At 46.5% G+C, this 9,210-nt stretch overlaps 1 protein-coding gene across 3 annotated transcripts; it reads left to right on the top strand.

Moving 5' to 3' along the window:
- Nucleotides 1-2,129: 2,129 nt before the first annotated feature.
- Nucleotides 2,130-8,051, top strand: THY1 (Thy-1 cell surface antigen). Of its 3 annotated transcripts, none has more exons than XM_023499403.2 (4): nucleotides 2,130-2,229; nucleotides 5,045-5,142; nucleotides 5,611-5,946; nucleotides 6,567-8,051. In XM_023499403.2, exons 2-4 carry the CDS (start codon nucleotides 5,103-5,105, stop codon nucleotides 6,677-6,679), a joined length of 489 nt encoding a protein of 162 aa, XP_023355171.1. In that variant the 5' UTR covers nucleotides 2,130-2,229; nucleotides 5,045-5,102; the 3' UTR covers nucleotides 6,680-8,051. The 3 variants fall into 3 exon arrangements, with proteins under 3 accessions (XP_023355171.1, XP_003764185.1, XP_031816004.1); XM_003764137.4 differs by having other exon boundaries at nucleotides 5,042-5,142; XM_031960144.1 differs by lacking the exon at nucleotides 2,130-2,229 and adding an exon at nucleotides 2,269-2,407 and having other exon boundaries at nucleotides 5,042-5,142.
- The last annotated feature ends 1,159 nt before the right edge of the window (nucleotides 8,052-9,210 follow it).

Below are 9,210 nucleotides of genomic sequence, written 5' to 3'. Positions count from 1 at the left end.
GAACAGTGGTCACACCTTAAGAACCTAGTAAAAGAAAGAGAGAGAGAAAGAGAAAGAGAGAGAGAGAGAGAGAGAGAGAGAGAGAGAGAGAGAGACACTTCCCCTTATTCCCAATGCCATTTTAGCACTGCCTCCTTTACAGACAGAGAGCTTGGGGACCCCAGCAAGTAGGTCATTTCTCAGCCACATTCCCAGAATAACACAGTCCAGGTCATAGCATCTAGAATAATAGAGTCAAAGGGACCTTAGAGATATGTATTTATGTGACCGATTTGTTGAATCTGGATACAAAGCAGCTTGTTTCCCAAATTTCCTCATTCCAACTTGCATGGATCTTTAAAAATCTTTCTTATGTCATTTGAAGTACTTACTCTCTCCCAGCTTTGTGGCATTTACAGATTTGATAAGCATGCCATGTACATTTTTGTGGAAGTCAATAGAAGGCTCTTTCTCCACGGTTTCCATCTCTGTAAATGACAAGTCTGGAGGTCATTACTGGATTGCAAGAGAAAGGTTTTTTTACTCCCTATTCTGTTTTATGAGGGGTGTGGGGATAGGAAGGGAGGTTGTTGATCAGAAATTCATACAGTTAAGAATTTTAGGGCTGGAAACAACTCAGCTTTCCCAATTCATCCTTCCTACAGTTGCCAAAATAATCTTCCAAGGCACAGGTTGCTCTACTGCTCAGAAATTTTCAATAGCTTGTGCTGTGTAATTATAATGACAAAGCATGGCCCTAGAGAAGAGATGAGAAAATGCACCTCCCTCCTTTTTTTTTTTTTTTTTTTTTTGAAAGATGGAAGAACATAGGAATGGTCAGATGTAACTAATGTGTTGCTTAGTTTTGCTGAATTATTTGGTGTTTTTTTTTTTTTTAAATCTTCATAAGAAGAGAAAGTTCATTGATCAGTATATGGAAAGGGGCATATTTGAAAATGAATGTGACATAAAAACAAAAGACATCAATAAACCTTTTTTTTTTTTTAATTCAATGATTCCTAAGTGAATGTAACATAAAATTCCTTAGCCTATCATTTAAAGTTCTCCACAATCTGATTTTGATTTCTGTTTCCATTCCTTTTTCACATGACTCTCACTTATGAATTCCAAATTCCAGCCAAATTGAATGACCAGCTGTTTGCACAACTAAACATGCCATCTTCTGCCTCCCTGCATGGCTGGAAAACTGATTCTGATAGCAGAAATGTACTTTCTCCTTATCTCACCTCTCAGACTCTTCACCTTTTTTCAAAGCTCTGCTCTGGTTCCTCCTCCTCCAGGTACCCTTCTTGATCCCATTTCCTCCCACTTCCACACTTGCTTGCCCTGCCAGCTGAAGACTAAAGAAAATATGCTTATGGTCCCAAAGGGATTGAGGGGGGAAAGTTTTGGGGTAGCATTCCCTTACTATCAGGACTGAGACTCAATGGAACAGAAGCACAAGAAGCTGGAGAAAGGCAACTGCCCACTCCATAGAAATCGGAAATGGAAAAACTGGAACCTACCAGCACCGAGCAGATATCAGAGAAAGGACACCCATTCTTATCACCTAAGCATTGACAGTCTTCTCAGCCTCTGAGGGACTATTCAGAATTATGGAAAAATACTTAGCTTCCTATGAAGGTTTATTGGAAAACCTCAAAACCCAACCTCTAGAATGGAAACATAAAATCATAGGATGTAAAAATCTAAAGAGATAATGGAAGATGCAAGAGATTAGGGGATGAGGAGGGACTTTAAAAACCCGACACTGCTGGGGAAGAGGAGATGAAGAGGGAGGGATATGGATGCCTGGATTTTTCCCTTCAGGCTGACTTCCCATAAAATCCTGTAGGAAAAAAAAATGGAAAGAGTAGAGCATAATGGACGAGGGGTTGGCGAAAGAAATGGTGAGAGATGTTCAGGACTCCTTCTTTCCCGACCATGGGTGGGTCTATTAAGCCTTCAAAACAGCCGCAGAACCCATTTTCTCTCCCGCAGGGCGGTTTACCAACCCCCACTACCACCCCCGCTTTCCTCCCAAACCTTTCTTCGCCAACTATCTTCCTGCACCCCCACCCAGCCAATTCCCTACCCCGAAGCTGATTGGTGGAGCTTCTCTGCCCCTCCCTCTAGTCCCCTGTCTGAAACTGCGGGGCTCAGAGCCCGGTTCTAGGGTTTACAGACAACCTCTCATCTTGCTGAGAAAAGCGGTGGTTGGCGGCGGCAGCTGGGAGGTTTGGCCCACAGGTAGGCGTCCGGGATGGGGCCCAGGTCCACTTGGGGATTATTCTAAGGGGCAGGGGGCAGCCAGAGCAACGCAACCTGCGCTTCCAATCCTGAACCATCTCTCTCTGGGTAGCTCTCTCTGCCCTTTCCACCACCTGGGGAATTCCCAGGGTGAAGGAGACAGTCTTGGATGATCCCGGTAAGAAGGATTCCGGAGCGGGGGTGGTGCGTAATGCTAGGGGACCCACAGAAATAGCGAGCGCTGAACGCTGGCGATGTGGAGAGCTTCGTTGGTAGAAGGAGACAAGGCAGCTGCAAAATAGGGGAGTTCGCTGCAGAGGGAGGGACAGAAAAAGGTTGTAGGACAGGAGAAGGTTAGGATTGCATTGGACTGGAGAAGATGGGAGTACGAGAAAGAGAAGCGCCCCGCTTTGCTTAGAGCCTCCTTCCTTCTACCAGCTAATAGAAAAAGCTACACCGACCTCAGAGAAGTGGGGAAGAACTGGGGGTTGGGGAGCTTGGGGCGTGAGCAAAGGCAGTTCCCTGACCTTGTCTCACGTTTAGCTCGCAACCCCTCTTTCCTGCTCAACATACACCTCAAGTGTTATATCGTTATCAAAATGGGAGGTTGGATCGCACATCCTAAAACGCTCTATCATGATTTAACCCGGGGAATTGAGACTGGCAGACTTCTAGCTCTGCGGGTGAAAGAACTGCGGGAATAGGGAGCACCCCTCGGTGCGGGAATAAGCTGAGCCGCAGTGCCGGGGGAGGGGAGAGGGCAGGCGGGAGGGAGGGGCTGGAGGAGGGAGCCTGGCAGAAGGGGGAGGGGTCTAGTACTGGGAGGGGACGGGAGGGGAGAAGAGAACTGAAGAAACTGGGAAGGAAGGGATGCAGAATTAAGGAGAGCAGTGTGCTAAGGCTGTGGACGAGAGCAAATAGGACTAGGTGTCTTGCTGCAGAAGATTTACTTGAAGTTGGGCTAAGAGAGATGGAAAATTAATCCGAACAACCCACTTTCTACTCTTCTCTCATGTCTTCCTTCCTCTGTTCTCTTTTCTCCCTTCGTATCCCTCAATTCAAATAATCCCACCCCTTCGCTCTCATCTTTTCTCCCTTGTTCTCCTGCACTGCGCTCTCTCTCGCTCGCTCTCTCTCCTTCTCTCTCTCTTCTCTCTCTCTCTCCCTCCCTCTCCTCTCTCTCTCTCCCTCCCTCTCTCTTCTTTCTCTCTCCCTCCCTCCCTCCCCTTCTCTCTTCCATCTTTCCTCTCTCCCCACCTCTTTCTCCCTCCCTCTTTCCCTCTCTTCCTCCTCCTTCCCTCCCTCTCTTTCCCTCTCTTCCTCTTCCTGTCCCTTGCCCTCGCCCTCGCCCTCCTGTCCCAGTTTCTTTTTTCCCCAGGCTCCCCTTCTGCCTCCTCCTCCTCTCTACTCTTTTTGGCAGATTAAACCCACAAAATGATCCCTCTTCATCCTCTACCAATTCTCCCCAAACCCAGACTCTGGGGAGATTGACCACCTTGTCTAAACTTTAATCATTCTCATCCCCCTCGCTCCACTCCTCCTACAGCTAGCTATACCTGAGGTGGTAAAACACTAATAATGTTTAGATTTGAGGACCAGGGTCATAAAAACTCTGAGTTGTCGTCGTGTCCCCCGTTCTCCAGCTTATACTTGTTCACGACTCTCTGAGAGCCTTCTCCCTTCCCCATGCATCCAGCCGACTTGCCCAGTGCCACAACCTCCCTACTTCCAAGGGCACACTCCTGGGTTTGCCTGCCCTCAGGCACACTTGGGTGCACATGGGGGCACTTGTCCTGACTGTCAAGACTAGCTTGGATCCTTAAAACCCTGGGATGCCCCGGGAGTACTATGAGGATGGTCTGTTCTGGAAAACGGAGTAGACTCCACTTGTCAGCATTTAAGGGAAGGCTTAGGCACAGAGCCAGTAGGGTGGGGCCCCCTGGAGTTAATTTGGGATACTGCAGCCAGAGGGGAGATGGGCGGGGAGAGAAGAGATGGGGATAGGAGGATCTTCCCTTACCTGGAAAGATCCTTACACTCCACTCAAAACTGGAAGTACATTTCTCATACACATACACCCACACCCACATACACTCTCTTCTTCCCTGTGCAAAAGCATTTAGAAATAATCTTAGCCACTCCCATACCCACCTCTGATCACCTCTTCCTTCCCCCTAGTCTGCAGAAAAACTACTGGGCAAGTCACTTATTCCTTTTGCCTGCACTTTCCCCAGTAAGATCAGAGGAATTAGCCGAGCCCATTCGCAAATAAGAGAGGGAACAAGTTATATATATTTTGCGCACACTTACATGTACACATGCTGTCTTCCAGCCCCTGGTACAAGCCAACGTCCTGCTAAATGCATGCAGACAATGATTGACAATATATGTCCTCAAGGTTCTAATTGACAAGCCTAGGAAAAGAAAAGCTAAAGTCAAGCCCTCTTTCTTTCCCTGAGTTGGTATTTGACCTTTCCCCCATCAGTCCATGCCTGAGTCTCTTATCCCTAAGCAGGAGATATTAGGATTGCAGATTTAAAGCTTAAAAATTCAACTTCCTCCCCATTTTACAGAGAAGGAAACTGAGATCCAGAGACAGAAGGTGACTGGCCTGAAATCACAGGAGCCATGATTATCAAAGCCAGAACTCTGGGGAGCCTGGCTACAGAGTTGCTTATACTACACCCTGACTGTCCCCAGTGTTGTGAAGCTCAGATGAGATGCTGCATTTTGAAATATTAGACAAAGTGCTACATAAGCCATTACAAAGTAAGCTAGTGAGTGTGGTTCTGTAACCCCATCTTTCCCTCAGCAGTCCGGATCGTGACTGGTGACATTTGGGCTGCTGCCTGAGTCTGCACCCTCATCTTGACATGTTGAGTTCCAAGATTGGCATTGCTGTCCTGTTGACAGGTAGCAGGTTGAGGGGGGTGGGGATGGGTCTCCTCCTTCCTTTAGCTTGGTCTCATTGGCGCTTCAGAGTTACCTCTCCTGAGGGTATCTCAGGGGAGAACAGAAGATCCAAAACCCAATCTATAAAACGGGGGATATCTCCTCATAGGAGATTAGGAGCTTGCATGATTCTTCCTGGGTCCTGTGAGGAGGGGTAGGTGATAGACGCGGCTTACGTGGAAAATATCTCACCTCTTCCCACTGCCCGCCTATACTCTGAAACAAAGAAAGGCAAAAAAAAAAAAAAAATTAGCAACAGTCCTTTGTTTCTGCTCTCTTAGAATGGGGGTGGGAGAGTCATAAGGAAATAGGAAAGGAACTAAAGAGGGCCTCTTTCCCCCCCGCCCCCGAGTTCCCTCTCCCTGCCCATGCCAGCTCTGGGGTAATCCTGAGTCATCTCAATAAGGAGTGGTTGGGTGCATGCACCAGTCTTGCAGGTGACCTATGGACAGAAGATGAACAGTTTGACTGCTTGTTTGGCGGACAAGAGCCTGAGGGTGGACTGTCGCTATGAGAATAACACCAAGTCCCCACTTCAGTATGAGTTCAGCCTGACCCGAGAGAAACAAAAGCATGTGCTGAACTCCACCATTGGAGTGCCTGAGCATGCCTACCGGAACCGGGTCAACCTCTCCATCTTCCATAACTACATGGCTCTCTACCTGAAAGACTTCAGCCAAAAGGACGAGGGTGTCTATGCCTGCGAGCTGCGTGCTTCTGGGATCCCCAACTCCCTTGTCAGCAAGAACATCACTGTCTACAAAGGTGAGGGGAGCCCCAAAGGCCAGGAGAAGTGGGGGGTGTAGAAAGAAAGTGGGCAGTAGAAGAATGAAAAGAGTCCCAGGGATTAGCAAAGGAAGCCCTTGAATGGAAGGAGAAAGAGGTTTGGGGAAAAGAGATTTCTCCAGACCAAAATAAGTAAAAGAAACTCCTGAGATAGAAATGGGATAGGCAGGACTTGGTGAGTTTGACTGCAGTCCAGTTCCAAAGAGAAAAGAATACCCAAGAGTTCCCAAGAGTTCTTTGACTTTGCAAGGAGATGGAAAGGAGCCTGTCATAAAAGGCATCCCTAATACCTCCAACTCTTCTCTCCTTGCCCCAAGCCGCTATCACCTGTTGCAGCCTGCAGTCTGATTTCTGGACACTTCTCAGAAAGCATTGTCTTCATTCCCCAAAGTGACGGTTCCTTTCTGTGACCCATTACCTCTCCTGCTTTAGAAAATTGTGTCCCTAGCTGGGCAAGAGGGGAAGTTACTGACCCAGGTCTGCAGCTTAGGGTAGGTCCTACCATGCGTGCCAATGTCCACATGCTGTTCCAAGCTCTTCCCCTACCCCATCCTCTCCATTCTTCCATGATATCCTTGCTCTTTCTTCTTTCTCATCAGATAAACTACAAACCTGTGGGGTCATGAGCCTTCTGGTCCAGAATACCTCCTGGCTGCTGCTGCTGCTACTTTCCCTCCCCCTCCTACAGGCCACGGATTTTGAGTGCCTGTGATTGGTTGGGGGGACATGGAGGAAACAGAAAAGATGAGCCCAGCCCCCAGGAACCCCCCTGTTTCTCTCTGAGCCGGCTGTCCCACTTCACCCCCCTCCCCGGGGAGGTGAGAGGAGGCAGGAAACCCCCCCCTCTAGAGGAATCCTAGTTCCGCATGCCATCATTCACCTACTCTTCCTCCACCTTGCCGCCTTGCACCCCATACTCTCCTTACCCGGTACTACCGGCTGCATTTTTGTATTTGTCATTCCAGGGCTGCTTCTGTGATTTGTTTGGGGTTATTTTTCTTCTTTCCTTAGGAAGTTTGTAAAGCAGGGAGCAAGGGGGCAGAGAAGAGACCAAGCCAGCTTTTGGATTGGCAAGGATGGAATTGTTATGACCTCTAGAGAGGTTCTACAGAGGATATACATTGGGATCTTCTGTCCCTGCCTGAGTTTAGGAGGACAGGCAATGATATGGGGGAAGCAGTATGTGGAAGGTATCCTGTGTCAGGAGCATCCCTTGGCCAGGATGGGAAAAAACAACAGAACCATTATTGAATTAAAGGAGATGGTGGTTGCAAGTTTCTCAAACTTGCCATGTTTTTACTGAGCTGGAAAGAACCACACCAGAATGATCAGTTAGAAATGACTCCATTTTTACCATTTTCAGAAATCTCCTAGAAATACCCTTTTTCAGAAAATCCCCCACTGGCAAGAAGCCTAGCAGCTAATGCAGAACCAGAAAGTGAGGAAGATAGAGGTGAAGAAGAAGGGAGGAGGGGAAAAGCTGTACGAGCAGTTTCCATGAACTGAGAACTGCCCCTTCTAGTCTCTGCATCCAAATCTAATGAATGGGGGTTTAGGGAAAAGATGGATGGTAAATATACCAGTACTCCCATCTCTATTATGTCCATCTTCTTCCCATTCTCACATACACCATCCTCTTTCACAAAGCTTCCAGAATTCAAACCTAGGAGCTGATGATGAGTTAAGTCAGGCTGTGCTGAAATAATTGGATCCTTGTATATGAAGGAAGCCTCCTGTTTGAAGAGACTAGGCAGTGAACTAATGGTATAGGTCTAAATGGTAGTCATGTCCCTGAGACAGCACCCTTCTAGGGCATTCCTGTCCCCCAACCCTATTATTTGGGCTGCTCCGGTACCTCTCTGGTGACATCGCAGAGCCACACTGGAGTTTTTTGAGGAATACAATGGAGAAATAAATGGTGCCAATCCTCATGAAATTACTTCTAAAAAACCAGAACCCAGCTCCCCACGACCACTGGCATTGCTGTCTTGTCCTGTGATCATGTGTATCGTCTCCACAGCTTGTTGTATTATGGCATCTAGCCAAGAAAAAACAAAACTATACAATAAAGCCAAGCCTCTGGAGTGGGTTGCTGCTGTTATCTTGAGGGGATGGGAGGGGGTTGAGGGACGGGCGATAATAACTAACATTTATATAGGCTTCTAAGGTTTGTAAGGAACTTTATGTGTATTATCTCTGTTGGTCCTCACAGCAACTCTGTAAGAGTTAGAGATTATGCCCATTTTGCAGAAAATTGAGATTAGTTAAGTGATATGCTCAGGATCGCCCACTTGGAGAGTGTCTGAGGCTAGATTCAAATGCTGGTATATCCTGACTCCAAGTCAGACATTTTTGTCACTACGTCAACCTAGTTGCTATGGAAAGGAGAACTTGAAAGGACAAAGATGGTTCTCTTAAAAGTTTCCCCAGCTATCATAAAATAAAAGGTTGAAAGAGATTTTTAAGAACATCTAGTCCAACTCTCTCATTCTACGGGAAAGATAATTCAGATCTAGAGAAGGATGATATCCCAAAGCCATCAACCTTCATCATTTAGTTCAATTTAGATACATCTTATTTATTTATCATTTGAATCCCAATAATAATAGCTAGCCCTTATATAATCCTTTAAAGTTTGAAAAGTACCTTACTAGTACTATATTTTATTTTATTTTCATAACAGCCCTGTGAGAGAAATGCTATTATTTCCGTTTTATAGATAAAGGATTTGCCCAGGACCACAAAGCTAGTGTCTCAAGCAGGATTTGAACTTCATTCTTCTTGACTCCAAGTCCTACATGCTAGCCATTGAACCACCAAGCTATCTTAGTGCTTAACATTTATTCAATTCAGCAATTACTTAAGGTTCCTATGTGCAACATCAGCATTACCTATTGGACTGATAGGTGTTGATTGAGAGTCTCCTAGGTCACTATAGTTGAACGTATGGAATAAATTACACAGTGCTTCTTCCTCTCAGTGCAAGATTAAGCAGTCTATGATGTCATCAGCATCATTAACACTAATAATGAGATACAGGGAAAAACAAGAGAGCACCTTGTCTCAGTCAACAGGACTCCTCACACCTCTGATACTCATTGTCAGGGGCCCAAGGCCAATCACTTAATCGCTCTAGTGCCTCAGACAACTAAGATTATAAATTTTGGTATGAGTTGAAAGGAAAGAGGAGAGAGACAGACAGGGACAGAGAGAGAGACACAGAGAGGACAAGAACAAGAAGAA

The sequence above is a fragment of the Sarcophilus harrisii genome, chromosome 3 (assembly GCF_902635505.1).
Source record: "Sarcophilus harrisii chromosome 3, mSarHar1.11, whole genome shotgun sequence".
Classification (NCBI taxonomy): Eukaryota; Metazoa; Chordata; class Mammalia; order Dasyuromorphia; family Dasyuridae; genus Sarcophilus; species Sarcophilus harrisii.
Note: the sequence above shows the minus strand (reverse complement) of the source record. Positions and strands in the feature narration are given on the sequence as shown.

Bases quoted from the DNA above. Each gene is read 5' to 3' on its own strand.
- THY1 (XM_023499403.2), top strand. From the start codon at position 5,103: ATGTTGAGTTCCAAGATTGGCATTGCTGTCCTGTTGACAG. The intron at 5,143-5,610 runs GTAGCAGGTTGA...TGCATGCACCAG, and splicing joins CATTGCTGTCCTGTTGACAG to TCTTGCAGGTGACCTATGGA. The intron at 5,947-6,566 runs GTGAGGGGAGCC...CTTTCTCATCAG, and splicing joins GAACATCACTGTCTACAAAG to ATAAACTACAAACCTGTGGG.